Source organism: Malus sylvestris, chromosome 2 (assembly GCF_916048215.2).
Source record: "Malus sylvestris chromosome 2, drMalSylv7.2, whole genome shotgun sequence".
Taxonomy (NCBI): Eukaryota; Viridiplantae; Streptophyta; class Magnoliopsida; order Rosales; family Rosaceae; genus Malus; species Malus sylvestris.
In genome coordinates this window covers 3,159,726-3,181,752 of record NC_062261.1, presented here as the reverse complement: position 1 = coordinate 3,181,752, position 22,027 = coordinate 3,159,726, and the positions used below count along the sequence as shown (strand labels likewise).

At 35.3% G+C, this 22,027-nt stretch overlaps 2 protein-coding genes and 3 long non-coding RNA genes across 28 annotated transcripts in view; 1 reads left to right on the top strand and 4 right to left on the bottom strand.

Moving 5' to 3' along the window:
- Nucleotides 1-2,414, bottom strand: part of LOC126593974 (uncharacterized) — a 32,183-nt gene extending 29,769 nt beyond the window's left edge. Inside the window, exons 1-3 of one of the 2 annotated variants that reach the window (XR_007613075.1) lie at nt 2,158-2,406; nt 1,959-2,123; nt 1,296-1,842 (exon numbers count right to left, since the gene is read on the bottom strand). Coding sequence is in view for 1 of the 2 variants with exons in the window: in XM_050260163.1 (XP_050116120.1) it covers nt 1,959-2,132 (174 nt within the window). In the remaining variant the exon portion in view is untranslated. Of the gene's footprint in view, nt 1-1,295; nt 1,843-1,958 lie in introns of those variants that run through there. The other variant, XM_050260163.1, reaches the window with a different exon arrangement.
- Nucleotides 1-18,589, top strand: part of LOC126593823 (disease resistance protein RPV1-like) — a 34,032-nt gene extending 15,443 nt beyond the window's left edge. For 3 of the 21 annotated variants that reach the window (XM_050260063.1, XM_050260000.1, XM_050259956.1), the window contains 7 exons: nt 12,934-13,459; nt 13,560-13,625; nt 14,935-16,027; nt 16,235-16,516; nt 16,643-17,215; nt 17,342-18,043; nt 18,127-18,589. In XM_050260063.1, the coding sequence (XP_050116020.1) occupies nt 12,934-13,459; nt 13,560-13,625; nt 14,935-16,027; nt 16,235-16,516; nt 16,643-17,215; nt 17,342-18,043; nt 18,127-18,570 (3,686 nt within the window). In that variant the 3' untranslated portion in view covers nt 18,571-18,589. The other 18 variants (XM_050260068.1, XM_050260009.1, XM_050259964.1 and 15 more) reach the window with 15 other exon arrangements.
- LOC126594020 (uncharacterized) lies at nt 146-1,806 on the bottom strand. 2 transcript variants are annotated; one of them, XR_007613103.1, is made up of 3 exons: nt 1,675-1,806; nt 1,481-1,557; nt 146-730 (listed from the first exon to the last, which is right to left on the bottom strand). It is a non-coding gene; the product is annotated as an uncharacterized LOC126594020 (long non-coding RNA). The 2 variants fall into 2 exon arrangements; XR_007613104.1 differs by lacking the exon at nt 146-730 and having other exon boundaries at nt 1,296-1,557.
- On the bottom strand, nt 2,669-20,228 carry LOC126594011 (uncharacterized). Of its 2 annotated transcripts, none has more exons than XR_007613101.1 (3): nt 20,080-20,228; nt 19,305-19,993; nt 2,669-2,755 (listed from the first exon to the last, which is right to left on the bottom strand). It is a non-coding gene; the product is annotated as an uncharacterized LOC126594011 (long non-coding RNA). The 2 variants fall into 2 exon arrangements; XR_007613102.1 differs by lacking the exon at nt 2,669-2,755 and adding an exon at nt 18,830-19,195 and having other exon boundaries at nt 19,492-19,993.
- LOC126594034 (uncharacterized) lies at nt 3,097-4,464 on the bottom strand. Its single transcript, XR_007613109.1, has 2 exons — nt 4,350-4,464; nt 3,097-3,849 (listed from the first exon to the last, which is right to left on the bottom strand). It is a non-coding gene; the product is annotated as an uncharacterized LOC126594034 (long non-coding RNA).
- Nucleotides 20,229-22,027: the final 1,799 nt, after the last annotated feature.

The following is a 22,027-nucleotide window of genomic DNA, read 5'->3' as shown; positions in this document are numbered from 1 at the left end:
TTAAAAATAACAAATTACGTATTCAATTCTATTGTTTTTTTAGGTTAATTAAACAAGAAAATTCACAAATTTTAAAAAATAAAATACTGTCATTTTAAAATTCATAAGTAATCTTAAATTTCTTCGTCCACACATAGTGTTAAGGTTAGAAAGAAAATCCGGTCAATGGTTTCTACTACCTTTTCATTAATCTTGATTTGCCCTAACATGTTAGCAGAATATTGACTGTACATTTACTAGAAGATTTAATACCTTTTCTAGTACCTTTGCAGTAGATGAACTCGTTTGCGCAATAAAAAAAAAAAGAAGTCTTTTGTTGGATTCTCCAAAATTGTAGAAGGAAGTTGTCTGTAAGATTGTAGATTTCATGAACATTAGAACTCCACAGATGCTTAACTAAACCACAATTTTTTAACTGGGATTGTGAATTTTGATTTTTTTTCAATAACTAGCTATTTTTTAATTTGAAGACACTGATCCAAATATTTGACAAATACCACTCGAATTTACAGAAATTCTTGCCCTGCTTCCACAGTTCCACCACATATTTGGGAATTTACTTTTAAGGTTAGAAAAGCAAGGATAGCCTGAAGATGCCAGTTAGCAAAAGATTGACTGTACATTTTAGTAGAACATCTACTTCCTTAGCAGTCGATGAACTCGTTTGCGCAATAAAAAAACAGTCGACTTATACTGTTCCCACTTTGTGAGTGCTTGTTACATTCCTTACCTGAAAACCAAATGCAAACCCCAGCACATGTTGAGTTTCTTGGGCCCTTACAAAACTCATTTGCTATATCTACATCTACATGTTGTCTCCTTTAAACACCATCAAATTAATGATGTCACACAGTTAAACAAGAACCCACGAAAGAAAAGATCAAAGAATCCCAATTTTTTATTACAACAATTCAGGTTTAGTCAAGCATCTGCAATGTGGAGTTCTACTGTGAGATGATTCTTCACATTGCGGCTAATTGTATTGTTTTTTCTTCTGATTCTACCCAACAAAGATTTGTCTATGTTTTTTTTAATTGTTGTAATAAAAAATTGGGATTCTTTGATCTTTTCTTTCGTTAAAAAACTCTGCCCTACAGTTCAACAATGTTGCTCCAAAATATTTTCAAAACACAGTATTAAAAACAAAAGTTGCTCACTCAGCTAATATTCTTCTTCGTGGATTGGGGGAAACGCTTTCAAATCATAGATGTGAAATTACACTAAAACATTAACGCTTGATAGCAACTCCTCATTTTTCAATCTCATTTCATTAATTTTGTGTCAAATGCAAGAAAAACTCAATCACCATCATAAAATAAAAAATTCAAAGTTTGCAATCCACACAGAAATTCCAAATTGAAAAACAGTAAAATTCAACAGAAAACCACCATTCATTTCATCATTACAAAACAACCCAATTCTTCAAAAATTGTAAAAAAATAAAAATAAAAATAAAAAATATTTGAGATTGGATAAATACCTGTCATTAAATCTCTCCCTCCTCAATTTCTGACGGCAAGCTTTTGCCCTGATCTAGAGCAAGAATCTATTCGTCCTCTTGATACCAAAACACCACCAATCAAATAATCAATTTCGTGACAAACAGTTTGGAGCCATAAACTGTAAGTCGTGACCTAAAACTTCCAAATTTATTGTATATGTAGTGGAAAATACTTTAGTTCCAGGAACGACGTCGTCAGCGATTTCCGGGATACGAGAGTACTCCACAGCTGCTACCTCACTGTGGCCGTCTGTGAGCCCAAGTTTCAAAAGCCGCCGACTACTCGTATTCCTCGTAAAACCCTCCACACGGAATTTAGTAACGTCTCTTACCTAAGCTATCTGATAAAAAAACGCAAACGAAAGACCACATTTTTCTTTCTCTTTATCTATTTTCTCAGCAACCAAACAGAAAACAAGAAAAATTAACGAGAAGTACAGAGAGGTGTAGGATTTACCTGGAGGACCTTGGGGCTGAGAAGGTGAGAGGACTTTCGGAGTGTATGCGGGCAGGGCAAGGACCTGGCGGACATGGATTTGACGTCCATGTTGGTGAGCTCGGATTCCACTGAAATCACCACCGTACGCATGTCGTCGGACAAGGCGGAGTGGATCAGGATCATCTCCTTCATTTGTTCGATTTCGCCGAAGCACTACTCTCTGGTTCTTAAGGTTTCGATTGCGGCGTCGGAAGCGGCGCCGGAACTCCCCTCCATTTTGTTAGGGCCTGTTTGCCGCGGCGTTTGATTTTGGGGTTTTTCGTAATTGTGCAACAGAAAACGGGAACTGTACGGTGCAGTCCCAAATAGCTCATCAAACGGCGTCGTTCAGGGTATTGGTTCGTCTTTTGTGAGAATGAGAGCCAGTGTGCCCAAAATTATTCTTCCAAATTTTTTTTTTTTTTCCAAAAAAGCTACACCACTTTAAGCGGTTGTCATTTAATATTATAATTTAATGATATTTTTTTAAATGAAAGTTCTTAAGTTGAAAATCAAATCCAAAAAGCTCAATTGCAAGACTCAAAAATAGTGGATTGCATCATAGAATATCTTGGAAATTTTCTCCACTTCTCTTCCACTCTGACTATTGTGTTCATAAGCTTCTTCTACAGTTTTAGTTTCTACTAGGGATGGTGCCCGCACAATGCTACAGGTTGAAAAACCATATAAAACATGTCAAAAGTTTTAAGTATCTATATGATTTACAATATTTACATACATGTGGTTAATGTCTTCTTAACCATTAACAGAACAAACTGAAAAAATGAAAAACAAAAATATGAATTGTACATGAATTGTACATGCGCTATGCAATTTAATTTCTCAGTTCTACAACAGCTACTTACTAAAAACGGCCAACTTTCATTGTTCCCACTTTATGAGGACTCATTACACCCCTTACCTGAAAACCAATTGCAAACCCCAGCCGATGTTCAGTTTCGTTGGCCCTTACATAACGCATTTGCTACGTCTACGTGTTGTGCCCTTTCTGTAAATACCATCGACTTAAGTAGTCACACAGCTAAAAATAAACAAAAAAATGAAATCATCAAATATAGCTTAGGTATCTTTGTAGGATTTCAATTGAAAAAATAAATAAATAAAAGAGACAGATCTTTATTGGAGTAATAAACTCTATATAACTTACAAAAATAGTACCTATTACAAACATAACATGAGAAAAAACTCTTGTTCAACAAATTAGTGCAAATGTAACTCAACCACCAAACTTCTAGGATTAGAAGTTACGGTTTCACAATCATCATATTCATTTCAATAACAGAAATTACCTAACAGAGTAAAGCATGATAAGAATAAAAGAAATGACAGTCAATGAAATTCTCCTCTTCCCCTCTCTCCTCCTCCCCCGTCCCCTTTCCTCGTCCCCTCCCTCCCCTTCCTCTCCTTTTATAATCCATGTCATCGTCTTTTTGGTAGCTAAACATGCTCATTTTAATATTCTATGCGTCCACATCATGAGGACCCTTTTGTACCCGAAGTTGCAGCACAATAACATCAGAAAACTTACAATACAACAGCAATACCAATTTTAATGATCAGAATATGCAGACACTGACATGATAATCTTCCAATTCAAATTGATATTGGAGCTGCCATGCAAGTTCCTCGTCTCAACTACTACTTGTAAAGGCACCTCCAATTGAAGGCTTTGCCCCGGCTTTTATCTTTCCCCATACATCCAAAGTGAACACCACTGCCTCTTCCTCTTGCCTCCTCTTTCCCCTCAACTGTCTTCCTCTTGAATGCCTGTCATCTCGGTTTTGTTGACTCATTTTTTGAAGAAGCTTTTGTGCGGCTGCTTGGTTTTGAACGGGGACAGCTTCAATTTCTGTGGAAGCCATAATACATCAGCTTTAAATTACAAAGTAAACAAATGTAGAACATTTATAATAAATAAATAACTTAATGTGTTTCTTCTGTGATCGAAGTATAATTCCATTTTACATGTTCGTGACGTTGATACAGACAAAACTATAAATAATACATGCACCGCTAGAAATAAAGGAAAACTAATGAAAATGGCTTGAAAACTTTGAGTTTTAATGATAAGGACAAAATAAAGGGTAAAGTGAATAGTACCAGGATTGACTTTTTAGTATAAAAATGTGGTTTTTCGTTAAAGTAAACAGTACCGGGTGCTTTTCGTTAAAGTTCCCTATAAATAATTAGTGAACAAATCGAAGTTTAAAAAAAGGGTCTCCTCTCGACCCCTTCCTCACAACTAAGTGACATAAAATTAAACTTACTACTACACAAAACCCGAACGCAGCATAGGATGATTGTAAAATTTAATAACAATCTGCAAGCTGGACATGAATGAAAATCCACCTTCTTTTGGCATCGTAGTCGTTGCAGAGCTACTAGGTTTATCTTGAGTTCTTTCATCAAAGGAATCTTTCATACAAGTGTTATCTGTCTCACTTTTATCTATGCACTAGTTTTCATGAAAAAGTACTTATATCTATTGTATAATGATGTTCCATATAAGGTTTACGCCCCTTAGAACTTCCTTTTAATCTCATTTTGTCCTTTGTAACTTAAAAGTTACAACTTTATTATTTGAAACTCAAAATTCATTTCACTTTGACCTGTGAACTCTCTTTTTTCCTTGAAACTTATAGATCCCCTCCTAAAACATATATGGAACCGAACACCCAATAAGATTATGTCACATATGCAATACATTTGATTATAAATTTCCATTACATGTCAACATTCAACAATCAGAGATATTAAATTTAAAAGAAATTGAAGAGATATAAAAAAGAAATTGATTAGCCTAGCTCACACAAATCAAATTCACATAAGAAACTAACGTATCTAAGGCAATGCGGAGTGAATTTTGAATTTTATAAAGACGAATTTCAAGTTTCAGGGGGCAAACTGGGATATAAATTGGGTTCCAAGGAGCAAAATTAAGCGAATTTTGAGTTTCAGAGAGTAAAGTGGTGACTTTTCAGTTACAATGAGCAAAATGAGATTAAAATCAAGTTTTAATGAGTGTAGCTAAAAATAAGCCTTCACCTAATAAGTGTCAAAATTAAAAAATTTGTACATATGGGATAAAAAAAAAAACAAACGAAGACGAAGCACACAATGTTCATCACTAAGTTCTTCAAAAGTGTTAGTATCTTGATATCTTATTATCCTATTTGCCGTTGTTTTCCATAATCTAGCTCAATTTCATACTAGCAACGTTCCTTACCCAAGCAATGTGATAAAAAAAAAACACAAACGAAAGACCTCATTTTTCTTTCTCTTTATCTATTTTCTCAACAACCAAACAAAAAACAAGAAAAATTAACGAGAAACACAAAGGATAGTGAGAAGACTTTCGGAGCGTATGCAGGTCGAGCAAGGACAGATTTGGATCCTCTCATGAGCTAATGGAGAGGATCCTCATGACCAGTCATCGTAAGCCGTTGGATTTTTATCAAACGGCTAAAAACAGGAGGTCATTTTAAAGTTATAATAATTATAATCGTTGAATAAAAATCCAACGACCCATGATAATTGATCAGAGGATCCTCTCCATTAGCTTAGGGAGGATCCAAATCTTGCTCGGACCTGGCGGTAAAAAGGGAAAATGTACGGTAAAGACTGTACAGTCCCAAATAGGTCATGAAACGGCGTCGTAGGGAGTATGGAAAGAATTAGGGGAAGAAGAGCCCACGGGTAATAAATGGGAAAATCGAAAAGTTGGAAGAAGACTTGGCCCTCATTACCAATAGCCCAAAATTAAGGCCTGCAAGGGCAGACCAATGTGTAGCCTCAAAGGTCGATGTACTGGTATTGTTGGGTGGGCCGAAAGCATGAAGATCTTTCGCGTTTGGATGTTGTTTCATAAGAAACAAGCACGAAATAAAGCGGAGGATGACTTTTGCTTCTGTTGACTGGAGGAGCTTGACTTGCTTTTCTTGAAAAAGCAGCTCCTGCATGCTTGTCCACCGTCCAATTACTTGTCGGTAGGGTTACAGAACCATTTTTGTCTCCCTGGGGCCCGTACTGAAGTTGCTTTTCTTTTAGAAGAGACTTGAGAGTCTCTCAATTGGAGAAGATGATTACACACATCATTTTAAACATTGAATTCAATAAATTTAACGAAACATAACCACTATCATTTTTTCAGCAGTTATTTATACCACTGCAGTGCCATAACGGTGGATGCTGCCATGGCAGTCCATGAAGCCTCCTCTTTATTCTGTTTCATGTCAAAACTTGAGTGTTTAATAACATAGTTTGTTTAATTATTATATGACCGGTAGATTATTAAATTTTGTTAAACTTTAGTATAATTAATTTTTAAAGAGTTGACTTCGAAGGTAGAAGATTTAAATTATGTATACAACATTGCAGAATAAATAAAAATAGAGCAAAAATTTTTAAATGAGAATATTATTATCATTCGTTCTCAATTGACGTAAGAGAAAATAAAATGAGCTAGTTCTTATCACTTTCAGAGGAGTTTCCAGTATATACCTACCACAACATGTTGTCAATTATCTCGATTGTATTCATATATGAATCTTCTGCGAAACTTAAATCTTACCTGTTCAGTGATCATCATGGTTTTCCACGGCAAACGTCCTTCCCTTGGTTTTTTTATGAAAAAGTAGCTCCTGCGTTTCCACGCTGTTTTTTGTCAAAAAGCAGCTCCTGTAAAGCAGCTCCTGCGTTTCCACACTGTTTTTGTCAAAAAGCAGCTCCTGGCGTTTCCACTTTTTTTTGTCAAAAACAGGTCCTGCTTTTCCACTTGGTAACTGATGATGAGTGCCTCGTGGTGCAAGAAGATGGACAAGACGACGACGATGTCAAGATGGTGATTTAAAAAACAGAAAATTAGATTTTAATTCTTAAATGAGATGAAGTTTAAAAAAAATATCTTATACAAGATTAAAAACTAATTTTAGTATTTAAATTTTATTTAATGTCAGCATATGTATTCAATGTTTCTCCTTTTTATTGGATAATTTTATGAATTTAAATTTTATGAAAATATTATAAATTTTAATTCTCATTTGGTAAGTATCTTATATAATAAAATATTTTAGTAGAGATTTTTTGGTACAATTATGTTTTTGCGTATTTTCTTATGTGCCACTAATTCAGTATAATATATTTAGGTACGAATATTTCGGTACACTAGGTTAGTATAATATTTTTAGGTACGAATATTTCTGTACACTAATTTAGTATAATATATTTAGGTACCGACATTTCGGTACATTAGTTTAGTATCATATAGTTAGGTATGAAATTTTCGGTACAATTATGTTTTTTGCATTTTTCTTATGTGTCACTAGTTCATTACAATATATTTAGGTACGAACATTTTGGTACATTAATTTAGTAAAATATATTATGATACGGACGTTTAGGTACACTAATTAGAGGAAGTTAAATAAAATTAATGAATTAAAATGTGTATAATAATAAATTTAAAATTTAATGTAATGACATTAAATAAGATATCTATTAAATATTAAAACAAAAATATAATATGAATTTGAATTAAGTACATATTAAAGGACTAAAATCAATATATAATTTAACACTAAATAATCTTCTTAAAGAATTAAAATTCAAAAACTCCTTTAAAAAAATTACTTTTCTTTTGTTTTCTTAAATTGGTTGGTTTTTTCTATAAAACATTATAACTCCAAACGAACCCATAAAGCATCATAACTCCAAACCAAAAACCAGTTTTATTTAAAAAAAAAACAAATGATAAGGACTTGAAAACTTTGAATATTAACAAAAAATCATGTACTAACTTTATTTAATAGTTATGACAAAACCCAATACTAAACTAGCCCAATTAAAATGACCTAAGTAATGAATTTTCTATTTTACCCCTGATTGCAAGTTGATGTCCTTTTTCCATCCATAACCTCAAATCTCCTTCAATCTTTGCAATTCCAATTCCAACTCTGAACCAGAAAAAGCAAAAGATTCAAAATCCAAATCCAAATCGTTCAATCCAAACGGGATGAATAAGATAATTTTCAAGAAAGATTGAATAATCCATATTATTTGATAGCTTATTGATGAATTGGTGGGTGGGGTCTTGGAGTCCAAGACAGGGCGTCTCCTGTGTTTAAAATCTCTCTCCGATGTATCGTCGACCACCCGGCTTGCAATTAGAAGGCTCTCTTCGTCCCAATCGGCCACCGCGGCCATGGATTTGAATTTGGGGTTGAATATAATAGCATTGCCGATGGTGCCTCTGATTTCTCAATTTTTAGACTTGAAGACTATATTATGGACTTTAGACTTGGGTATTTATTTCGGTATTATCCTTGGTAGCTTACCACACACACATAACAAATGCAAACACTGTACAGATTCATAAAGATTGATCAACAACCCACCGTTAATTACATTGATATTTTCTCGCAACTTGAATCTTATCTTATCTCATGCGCAACGCATTATATGTAAATGTTTTATTACAAAATACCTTGATATAGAAGTGGAAACAACACAATATAAGTATAAAAAAAAAAAACATAATAATAGCGGTCCCTTCTCTATTAAAGAAGCACGGAGAGACGACGATGGTGATGACGGATATGATTATGCCCCGTCATCATGCATAGATGGTGTCGGCTATGATATGGATTATGGTTTATGCCCTAGCAGCATCCATGGGATGGAAGGTGATGACAACTACGACAACCATGGTGGCTATCTTTTTCTTGTTTTTATGCAGGCTAACTAGCTTTTTGATGAATCGAGGAATTATGAAGTGCTAGTAGGATTGCTCTATCCCTTCAAATTTTTTTGTTAAGGGTTGAACTAATTACAATGTACCTTTAATTTAATCCAATCCGTTGTTGTCTCTGATGACATTAATATATCATTTGGTATGCAGACGGGTCAGGACGGAACGGAATGGGACAGGACGGGACGGAACGGAGAGGGAGCAAATATGCCCTCGGATGGAAACAAGGAGGAAGACGAGGGAGATAGAGATGTTACAATTTTGTGTTCCATATATGTAGAACGAGTCATTTCAGGAGAGTAAGGCGGAACGAAAATTCACCTAAAATTTGTCCCGTAGAACAGCGCGTTCCACCCGTTTTAGGCGCATCAAACGTGGGACGAAATGCCTCGTCCCACTCCGTTCTGTCCCGTCCCACGTACCAAACGGTACCTAATATATGGATCTTATCATCAAATGGAGGATGCTTGTAATTAAATTAACAAGCAAAATTGTGCATGAGTTAACTTGTTAGTTGTTATTAGGATATACCGTTTCTTTCCTAGCATACTGAAAAGTACTATGGAGAGACAGGTTATAAAAGAATACTTTGAGCCTAATTAGTGGTCATGGCGCATGGGAGTGGGCAGATTAAGAGTAGAGGTATTCATCAATTTCCCCCTTAAACTTGTAACTATTGGCCAATTTCCCCCCTCAACTTTAATTTTAGCCAATTTCCCCCTTCAACTCTCATAATTAGTCAATTCCCCCCCTCAACTTTAATTTAGCCAATTTCCCCCCTCAACTCTCATAATTAGTCAATTTGCACCATACTGTTAATTTTTTAATTTGATCATAAGTAAACAAGTGTGTGTAAGAAACTAAATAAGATGTATGTTAATCATTTTCCTATGTCTTTATCTTATTACAAATAGATTAAAATTTAGAATTTTACAATTTATCATAGATAGTATTATTAGTCATAATAAATCAGTATGGAGTAATTTTATTTGATTTTTTACTATACAAAATTGATAACGAAAAGGATTGATGTGTACATTTTTGTATGTGAATACAATTTTCTTTATAAAAGTGAAAGCTAAGTTCAATTAAATTGTGGAGAATCGAGCTTTAGTGCAAAAATGACTAGTCAATTCATAATTTTCGACTCCTTATTAACAATAACACATTTTATTGAAATAGGTCTGATCCATGAGTTTAGGATTATTATTTCTTCTTCTACATGCTTTAAACCCGATTCATAACTTTTTCTTATAATCAACTCATATCACATACTAATTGTATTATGTTTTTGTACATTTTACCCTATATTATGCAGGTGAGTTTATGTTAATTTTAGTACTTTGTTGGAAGTTATTAGAAAGATTGAAAGAAAAAAAAAATAGATGGAAAATTAAAAAAAATTAACAGTAGGGTGCAAATTGACTAATTATGAGAGTTGAGGGGGGAAATTGGCCAAATTAAAGTTGAGGGGGAAATTGACTAATTATGAGAGTTGAGGGGGGGAATTGGCCAAAATTAAAGTTGAGGGGGGAAATTGGCCAATAGTTACAAGTTTAGGGGGGAAATTGATGAATACCTCTTAAGAGTATGATAAGCACGTGGTTACTAATTAATAATAAGTTATTCTGGAAGGATTAAACCCGAATTAGGAAGACAATTAAGAAGAAAAAAAGTAGCCACTTACTAATTCAGATTCTTTCTGGATCTCAGTGTTCGTAGTGAACAAATGCAGATTTGGACCACTCATTTTAAATCATGCGGTTCTCATTAACTTATTTTACTAACTCACCTCATACAAACTAAGAATCAAGATCTCTCTTTTCCTCTCTTCAACAATCCTTGAGCTCCGACACACAGATCCAGAAAAGATCTCAACTAAGAATATGCAACGGTTATGGCGGACGGGTAACCGTTGTTATTTACCCATAATCGTTTAAACTCTTACCCGCATAACCATTTACCCATTGGGTAATTGCACAAACGGTAACCATTTATAATAGTTAATCATACTCATAATCGCGTACCCATTTAACCGTAACTATTTATCTGTTTACCTTTTTTTTTTACTCATTTTACCCCTTTATTTTACCTGTCATAATTTTTTAACAACTTGAAAATTAAAATAGAAATTTGCCATAATTTTTTCTAACAATTAAACACCGTTATAAGTACATTGAACATGTATTTTCATATTTTAATATTTTAAGTCCTAAAAAAATGTATATATATTATTGTATCATTGATGAAAACAATTACGACTGCCAGATGCTCATGCTATACAAGTCATTATCGTTAAGAAACTTGTGTGGTTGGCAATCAATTAGTATCATAAGAAAAAGAGTAAATAAAACCAATACAGAGGCATCAAAATAAAAACCCAATGTGTGAGTGTCCGTGAAAATAAATTAGGAAGAAGTGACTCTTGCCTGGAGATTAGTCAGCAGCACCACAAACAATTGCCTCCTTCCTTCATTATTTACCACATGTGAGACCAATCCAAACCTCCAATTCAATTAAATCCAAAATATAAATTATTGAATTAATTTTGAATGAAAATAAAAAGAGAAGAGTAGAGGGATGACCGGCGGGAGTGTGAAAGGTCGAACAATTTTAGAGTTTTTTGGTTTTTTTTTTTAATGTGACATATATTAAATAAACGGTTAAATTGGTACTCATTATAATTGTAGGTAATAATTATAACCATTTATTTAAATTTTATGAATAAACGATTGTATTCATATTCATTTATTTGTTTAAATGGTTATCCAAACTATAATCATGAATTTTAAAAGACCGGATAACCGAAGTTACCAAACCCACGGATATTTTGTCCGTTGCTAATCTCAACTCGCCACTTCCTGGAAAGCAAGGAGAAAGCCAAATGGTGGAATATTGGATCGGGATGTGATCAATAATGTGAGTGGAGTAGACGTAAGGCGTTCTTGTATATATTTGAGTGCTTTTGGCATTTGATCCATCCACATTTTCCTTGCCCTGCCCGTCTCTTGCCAAAACTATATCACTCTAACCCAACTTTCTCTACCTTCAACATTTCTATACATGAAGATCGATCTGGTCCGTTCTACAGTTCTACTTTCACTGTAACCCAACTTTCTCTCAAAATCTTCTCCAAAGCGTACTCCTTTTCAGCTCTCTGATTAATTATTTTTATTGAAACTTTAATTCAACTGCAGGATGTTTCTCTCTCGGTTCTGGGTGCTAAGGTTCATTCTCTCTCCCTCTATCTATATATCTATCTATCTCTTTCCTTTCTGCCAATTTCTCTGCAGAATTGAATCCTGAAATTACGATCTGAAATTATAAGGAATGGGTTTTTTATTTTCTGTCAGTTAAATTGAATTTACTTAATTGTTTGGGACTAATCCTTTTTCTTTTGGGGTTATTTTCTTCTGGTTGTAGTTGTTTCTGAAGAAAGGAAGAGAAGGCTGCTGTTTTCAGTAAAACGGTACTAACTTTCTTACTTTTTAATAATTTTTATCATCTGGGATCTGATCTAGATCTTTCTTATGGCCCCAACTTTTGTTTTTGGGGGGTTTTGTTACAAATTACCCATCTGGGGTGTTCTGTATATTTCAAAATCTGTGGGGATTTACCTCAGTAATACCGAAATCTCATGAACGTGAAAGCGATTATCTTTGGCAAGGAGAGATATTGCAGAATAAAAACATAGTGCGAAAAAAATTGATGTATATGTTCTTGAAGAAAATTAATGCATAAAAAGCAAAATTAAAACAGAAGGTCACTAACATTAGTTGGGGATAAACGTAATATGAGGTAGATCTTAATTAAACTGGAGCCTTTTCCTTCACGTGAGGCTTTTCCCTGTGTTCAGATATTCTTGAAGAAAAGCAAACATGGGCCTTTTCCTTCACGTGAATAAAGCATCTTTCAGAGTTCCCTTCTTTCCTGCCTTCCACCGTCCTATTACGTGTCGGTAGTCTGTCCTTTTGTGTTCCTTTCTTTCTTACTTGGGCCCGATAGTGTGTCGTTTCTCAAGTTCATACATCAATAATATTATATTATAAACTTCTGCTTTTTTTTACTAAAGGATCTTGACTTGTGTTTAGGTATCATCATTCGGCAACACAAACACAACCATTGCCACTTTTTAAGTCTCTGATCTGAACCATTGCAGTGCCATAATTGTGGATACTGCCATGACAGCCCACGAAGCCTCCTCTTCGTCCTCCTCCAAGTCAAAACTTTGGAGTTACGACGTGTTCTTGAGCTTTAGAGGTGAAGACACGCGCAATGGCTTCACCAGCCACCTCCACGAGGCATTAAAAAACAGAGGATACCAAGTCTTTATTGATGAGGACGGTCTAGAAAGAGGGGAAGAAATAAAAGAAAAACTATTTCGTGCAATCGAAGAGTCGAGGATCTCTCTCATTGTCTTCTCAAAGATGTATGCGGATTCGAGTTGGTGTCTTGACGAGCTGGTGAAGATCATGGAGTGCAGAGACAAACTGGGGCGACATGTTTTGCCAATATTCTATCACGTTGATCCTTCGCATATCAGGAAGCAGAACGGAGATTTAGCCGAAGCATTTCAGAAACACGAAAAGGACATCCATGAAGAAAAAGATGACAAGGAACGTGAAGCTAAACAAGAAAGGGTAAAGCAGTGGAGAGAGGCTCTCACAAAAGCTGCAAATTTGTCTGGCCACCATCTTCAAATCGCTAATAATAGGTAATTATTCACTTGCTTTTCAAGATTTAAGTTGTAATACTCTAATTAACGTACTTAATTAATACACCTTAATCTCTCACACTGATCCTTCACATGTCAGGAAGAGGCGGAGAGAGGGTCATACAGAAGATACAAATTTGTCTGACCACCAAACAACTGGCAACGGGTAATCATTTACCTGCTTATTTCAAGATTTGAAACATTTTAGTGAATGACTTGATCTCTCAATTAATTAACATTTTACATAATTTTATTATTATTATTTATTTTATATATATATATATATATATATATATATATATATATATATATATATATATAATCAAAGTCCTTTGATTTTGTCCACATCATCATTTTAAAATTTGAAAAATTACACGTCAATAATTTGCTAATTATTTATAATTTTTGGTTGAAGTATTAGCCCTTTATTTGTTAAAATTAATATTAAATGCTTTGTCCAGATTTTTAGTTAGATAATTGAAATCTCTTCCCGTCCTACATTTGAGTCAAATAAACAGCCATTTAAACCCCTCCATTCTTTTTCATCCCTCACGCACATCACCTCTAAACTCAATCCATCATGCTTGTTCATTCTCGAGACCCCAACCAATATATTTATGTATCAACTTCTTTTCTTCTTTTTATTTTTTATTTTCCTTTTATTATTGAATATTAATCCTTTTCTTTAAAGAATATTGAATATTAATCTTGATTGTTCAATTTATGGTTGGCTATACTTCATTGGTTTTGTATGTACTCATAATAATTTAATACGGTACATTATTTGCAGAAATATGGGCACTATTTTTTAATTGTAGACATTTGTTTTAAGTCTCATAATCTGTAAGATTTGTAGATCTATGATCCAATAAATTTTGGGAATTTCAAATTTCATAAGTTTTTAGATTCGATCTTGGATTCAAATCCTTTAAATCCGTGAGATATTAATTAAATTATATTTTTTTTGGTCAAATGATATATTTTGTTAGATTAGACACCGACGGGGTTTGAACCCACGTCGTCATAAAAGAGCTCAACACCCTTGCACCACTATGGTAAAATGCCACTTGCCATATGAATTAAATTAATTATTTGATCTAAATCCCTTAAATGCTGTTAACTAGAGCCATTTACAAATAATAAAAAAAACAAGAAGATAAAGTGTTTTAAATGTTGGACTCAATCAACAATTTTTATTTTAAGATACAAAAAAAATGACATGGAAATTTAATAAATACTAAAATGTTGAGGTGTACAAAGTCAAAGACTGAGATAAAAAATGGAAAAACTATTAAGGTTTCAATCTAACAATTGAGATGACCAAGAATCGCAATTAAAATGACACACACACACACACACACACACACACATATATATATATATATATGAAGAAAAGAAAGAAAATTGTTAATGTACTGATATCTCCTACAGAGCCTTCATTGAGTCCCACTAATGCTTACGAATTCAATTTTCAGGCGTGAAGCAGAGTTCATTAAAAAAATTGTTGACGAGAGTATTTGGAAATGGCTCCCCATAACAAATGAATTACATGTGACCAAACACCTAGTTGGAATCAAATCTCGCATTCAAGGTATTATCAATGATCTTTCAAGTGGTGGATCAAATGATGTTCTCATGGTTGGAATTTGGGGGATGGGTGGATTGGGTAAAACAACAGCTGCCAAAAGGATTTATAACGAAATTCATCGTGAGTTTGAGTTCAAAAGTTTCCTTGCCGACAATAGCGACAGTACAAGTAAACATCGTCTGGTTTATTTACAAAACAAACTTATTTTTGACATCTTGAAAAAGAAGTCTAAAATAAGATTTGTTGACGAAGGTACCAATCTGATAAAACAACAATTTCAACATAGAAGGGTACTTGTCATCATGGACAACATAGATGAAGAGGTACAACTGTGTGCAATAGCTGGAAGTCGCGATTGGTTTGGTCCAGGAAGTAGAATTATTATAACGACACGAGATGAACGTCTACTACTAAATGTGGACAAAGTTTATCCGCTTCAAGAAATGAATGAAGATGAAGCTATGGAGCTCTTTAGCTGGCATGCCTTTGGAAATAGATGGCCTAACGAAGAATATCTTGGACTCTCAAAAAATGTTGTTTCTTATTGTGGAGGTTTGCCACTAGCCCTTGAAGTTTTAGGTTCTTTTTTTTTTAAAAGAACCATAGCAGAGTGGAAAAGTCAATTGGAGAAATTGAAAAGAACTCCTTATGAAAAAATAATAAACCCACTTAGAATAAGCTTTGAAGGGCTAGATGATAAAGAGAAGGCTATATTCCTTGACATATCTTGTTTCTTTATTGGAAAGGACAAGGACTATATCGCCAAAATATTAGATGGCTGTGGATTTTCTGCAACAATAGGAATCAGTGTCCTTCGCGAACGATGTCTTATAAGTGTTGAAGACAACAAGTTGAATATGCATGATTTGCTTCGAGAAATGGCCAGAATAATCATTTCTGAAAGATCTCCTGATCAACCAGGAAAATGGAGTAGGTTGTGGAACCATCAGGAAGTCACCGATGTATTGACAAATAATTCTGTAAGTTCATTCCCAATAAATTTTGGATTTATGCATCATACAAGAAAACCATATATGTAAACCCGCGCAAGTCAATTGTACATTAAACAACATTCATGTGTAAATATATTCACCGTACGTGATTTTGCATAATGAATAATAATAATACATGTAAACATATGCAAATATACTGTTTCTTACCACTAACTTTTTGTTTTTTGTTAACAGGGAACTGGAAAAATTGAAGGACTTGCTCTACGTTTGCCTTATTATTATGGCAATACTAGTTTCAGTACAAAAGCATTTGCCAAAATGAAGAAACTGAGACTGCTTGACCTCAACTGGGTAGAGCTCAAAGGAGAATACAAACATCTTCCCAAAGAGTTAATATGGTTGAGCTGGGCAGGATGCCCTTTAAAGTCCATACCAGATGACTGTTTTAATCAAGATAAACTAGTTGTTTTAGAGATGCATTTTAGCAATCTGGTACAAGTTTGGGAGGGTTCCAAGGTAGAATGAATTACACCTGATGATGTTCTGTTTCTATTTGTTTTTTGGATTTCTTCTCTTTTTCTTTTTTTATAACATCTTCATTTCGGATATTAATTTCAATTTTCTTTTGATTTTCTGCAACAGTCGCTGCATAACTTGAAAACCCTTGATCTCAGCTATTCCGATTCCTTACAGAAATCACCAGACTTTTCACAAGTCCCATATCTTGAAGAGTTGATATTGGAATACTGTATTAGTCTGTCCGAGATTCACCCCTCCATTGGTCATCTTAAAAGACTTTCTTTGGTGAACCTTAAAAGTTGTTCCAATCTTCGTTCTCTTCCAAGGGATTTCTATAAATTAAAATCTGTTGAGACTCTTCTTCTTAATGACTGTTCAATTTTCATAGAACTGCATGAGGATATAGGGAAGATGATATCACTGAGAACACTTGAAGCAGAGGATACAGCCATAAGAGAAGTACCACCTTCCATAGTAGGATTGAAGAATCTCGCTCATTTATCACTGACAACACTTGACCGCATGAGCTACGTAGAGCTTAATGGAGAATACAAACATCTTCCCAAAGAGTTAATACGGTTGCGTTGGTTTGGATGCCCTTTAAAGTCCATACCGGATGACTTTTTTAATCAAGATAAACTAGTTGTTTTAGAGATGTGGCGAAGCAAACTGGTACAAGTTTGGGAGGGTAACAAGGTACAATGAATTACACCTGATGATGTTCTGTTTCTATTTGTTTTTTGGATTTCTTCTCTTTTTCTTTTTTTATAACATCTTCATTTCGGATATTAATTTCAATTTTCTTTTGATTTTCTGCAACAGTCGCTGCATAACTTGAAAACCCTTGATCTCAGCTATTCCGATTCCTTACAGAAATCACCAGACTTTTCACAAGTCCCATATCTTGAAGAGTTGATATTGGAATACTGTATTAGTCTGTCCGAGATTCACCCCTCCATTGGTCATCTTAAAAGACTTTCTTTGGTGAACCTTAGCGGATGTTACGAGCTTATTTCTCTTCCTAGGGATTTCTACAAGTCAAAATCTGTTGAGACTCTTCTTCTTAATTGGTGTACAAGTTTCAGAGAAGTGCATGAGGATATAGGGGAGATGATATCACTGAGAACACTTGAAGCAGATAGAACAGCCATAAGAGAAGTACCACCTTCCATCGTAGGATTGAAGAATCTCACTCGTTTATCTCTGAATGGTAATAAGTTTCGTAGCTTACCAAACCTCAGTGGTCTTTCAAAGCTCGAAACATTGCGGTTAAATGGAAGCAAATGTCTTTGTACAATCCTTGATTTACCAACAAATCTGAAAGTTCTGCTTGCCGATGATTGCCCTGCATTGGAAACAATGCCGGACTTTTCGGAAATGTCAAATATGAGAGAACTGGATGTAAGTGATTCAGCCAAACTCACTGAGGTTCCAGGCTTGGATAAGTCATTAAACTCCATGACGTGGATTGATATGCATGGCTGCCCCAATCTCACAGCTGATTTTAGGAAGAACATCCTACAGGTATCTCGCTCTCTCCCTCTCATTGCCTTCCTATCGTGCGCATACATGTATATATATATATGACACTTGTATTGTATATATAGGGATGGACTTCTTGCGGAATAGGTGGCATTGCTCTCCATGGGAATTATGTTCCTAATTGGTTTGATTTTGTCAACGAGGGCACTCAAGTCAGTTTTGATTTTCTCCCGACCGATGATCATAATTTTGAAGGGCTAACTCTGTTCTGCTTGTTCAGATGCGGAAAAAAAGATTTACCTAATCTTCAGATTACTGTTATAAGTAATACCAAGCGTACTAAGTTGCAGGCCTTCAAATTCAGAGGAATTACGAGTATGAATTATGAAGATGATTATCTTTGGCAGGGACAACTGTCGAACAATGAGCTCAATTTGCAAGGCGGGGATAAAGTTGATATAGTTTTTGAAAATCAATTGTCGAAGCGGGATAATTCTGTTAAAATAATGAGAACAGGGGTTAATCTAGTATGGGACAAACTTATGAAGGAAAATATGCACGACACTTGAAGCGATTTTTACTGGGATTCGGATGAGGAAGGAGCAAGCCATGATGTTGAGGGAGGACCAAGCCATGACGCATCTAATAATCTCATTTCTATCATTTTCGCTTTCCTAGTTCGATAATAGAGGCGAGTCCAGATTTCAAGCTTTTTTTTCTTCAGACTCCTATGATTTTTTTTCAATTAGTTGTTTTGAATTTTGAATTTATTGCATCAAATAACATTACAACAATTAATATAAGACATTCACCCAAATATTTGACAAATACTACTCGAATTTACTTTTAAGGTTAGAAAGAAAATCAATGATAACCTCAATATGCCAATCAATGGTTTCTACTACCTTTTGACTCTACATTTACTAAAAGATTTATTACCTTTTCTAATACCTTTGCAGTCGATGAACTCGTTTGCGCAATCAAAAGAGTCTTATTTTTGGATTCTCCAAAACTTTATAAGGAAGTTGTTTGTAAGATTGTAGAGTTGTTCCTGTTAAGATAAAAAAAATCTCATTTGCAAGACTCAGAAATGATGGATTGCTCAATAGAATATCTCGGAAATTTTCTCCACTTCCCTTCGACTCTGATGAGTTCATAAGCTTCCTTCACTGATTTTAGTTTCTACTAGTGATGCTACAGGTTTTAAAACCATATAAAACATGTCAAAGTTCTAAGTATATATACAATATGCAATATTTACATACATATGATTCATGTCTTCTTAACCATTACGAGAACAAACAGAAAAAAATGAAAAGCAAAAATATGAATTGTACATGAAATTGTGTTCAATCCTAAAACTACACTTCAGAAGGATAAATATACATGCGCTCTGCAATTTCATTTCTCAGTTCTACTATTGCCACTTATTCTAAAAATGGTCAACTTCGACTGTTCCCCACTTTATGAGTGCTTATTATATCCCTCACCTGAAAACCAATTGCAAACACCTGCCCATGATCAGTTTCTTCGGCCCTTACAAAACACATTTGCTACATCTACATGTTGTGTCCTTCTGTAAACACCATCAAGTTAAGATGTCACACAGACACAGTAAAACAAAATGAACACAACAAATATAGCTTACACATGTTTGTGGACTTCAATTAAAAAATAAAAAAAAGGAGACAGCTTTTTGGTGGGGTAACAAACTCTATCGGACTTACAGAAAGAGTATCTATTACAACACAACGAGGAAAAACTCTTTTTCATAAAATCAGTGCAAATGTAGCTAAACAACCAAAATTCTAAGATTGAAAGCTACGGATGAGAATAAAAGAAATGACAAAGTCAATGAAATCCTCCTCTTCCCCTCCCTCTGCTCCTCCCCTGTCCCCTTACTCCTCTTCATCTCCCTTCATAATCTTTGTCATCTTCTTTTTGGTAGCTAAACATGCTCATTTTAATATTCTCTGCATCACCCTTTTGTACCTTCAGTTGCAGCACAATAACATCAGAAATCTTGCAATACAACAACAATACCAATTTTAATGATCAGAATATGCTGACACACTGACATGATAATCATCCAAATCAAATTGATTTTGGAGCTGCCGTGCAAGTTCCTCATCACGACTACTACCTGTACAGGCACCTCCAATTGAAGGCTTTGCCCCAGCTTTTCTCTTTTCCCATCGGGCTCTTCCTCTTGCCTCCCCTTTTCCCCCAAACTGTCTGCCTCTTGAATGCTTGTCATCACGGTTTCAATGACTCATTTTTTGAGGAAGATTTTGTGCAGCTGCTTGGTTTCGTTGCTGAGCTACTCGGTTTGTCTTGAGTTCTTTCATCAAGGGAATCTGGAGGTGGCAACTATGGAGGTTTTCATGGTGGCCATGGTTTTGGGGAGAGAAACGAGGATGGGGAAGCTATCTTGGATTTTGCAATGGCATTTGATCTCTATATCTTAACTCTGATCATTGCATGAACTATAGGGGTATTAAGCTAATGAGTCATACAATGAAGCTCTGGGAGAGAGTCATTGAGCATAGATTGAGGCAAGAGACACGGGTTTCGGACAACCAATTCGGGTTCATGCCAGGGCGCTCAACCATGGAGGCAATCTATCTCTTACGAAGATTGATGGAAAGATATAGAGATGGGAAAAAGGATTTACACATGGTCTTTATAGATTTGGAGAAAGCGTACGATAGGGTCCCAAGATACATTCTTTGGAGGATTTTAGAGAAGAAAGGAGTACGAGTAGCATATATCCAAGCTATAAAGGATATGTATGAAGGAGCAAAGACTGCCGTAAGAACTCATGAAGGACAAACTGAAAGCTTTCCCATAACTGTAGGATTACATCAAGGCTCATCCTTAAGTCCTTACCTTTTTGCGTTGGTAATGGATGAGTTAACAGAACATATTCAAGATGATATTCCTTGGTGTATGCTTTTCGCAGACGATATAGTGTTGATAGATGAAACTCAGGAAGGGGTAAATGCAAAGCTTAACCTTTGGAAAGAAGTGTTGGAATCTAAAGGTCTTCGCCTAAGCCGATCAAAGACAGAATATATGGAGTGCAAGTTCAGTGCAAATGGAGGCCAAAACGAGTTAGGGGTGAGGATCGGTGATCAAGAAATACCAAAGAGCGATCGTTTTCGTTACCTAGGATCTATCTTGCAAAAGAACGGAGAATTAGATGGAGATCTCAACCATAGAATACAAGCTGGATAGATGAAGTGGAAGAGTGCATCCGGCGTGTTGTGTGACCGCCGTATGCCATTGAAGCTCAAGGGAAAATTTTATAGGACGGCAATAAGGCCGGCGATGCTGTATGGCACAGAATGTTGGGCGGTGAAGCATCAACACGTACACAAAATGGGTGTAGCGGAGATGAGGATGCTTCGTTGGATGTGTGGGCACACGAGAAAGGATAAGATTAGGAATGAGGATATCCGGGGTAAAGTAGGAGTAGCAGAAATTGAAGGAAAGATGAGAGAAAATCGGTTACGGTGGTTTGGACATGTGCAAAGAAGGCCTACTGACGCTCCGATTAGAAGATGCGACTATGGGATAGAGGTTCAGGGCCGAAGGGGTAGAGGAAGACCTAGGAAAACTTTGGAAGAGACTCTAAGAAAAGACTTAGAGTACTTGGATCTAACGAAGGACATGACACAGGACCGAGCACAATGGCGTTCTAAGATTCATGTAGCCGATCCCACTCAGTGACTTGGATTTTCCAAGTCTCCAACCGAGAAGTTTTCCTCACTCAGGAAATTAAGGGAACACTACCTCAACCTACATGCTCCACTCACAAAGCTCCAACAAAAGAAAATTCAAAGAACTTAGCGAAGAAGGCTTTGGTGTATTTAACACAATACGTTGAAATGAAGGAAAGCATATTTATTGATATCCCCGATAAGCTACAAATATGTACATATACATGAGTCAAAATAAACAAACAAGAGAGAGTCTTCACAAAGGTTGCTTAGGAGAAGTCGCAGCAGTCGGTAGAGCCCCAGA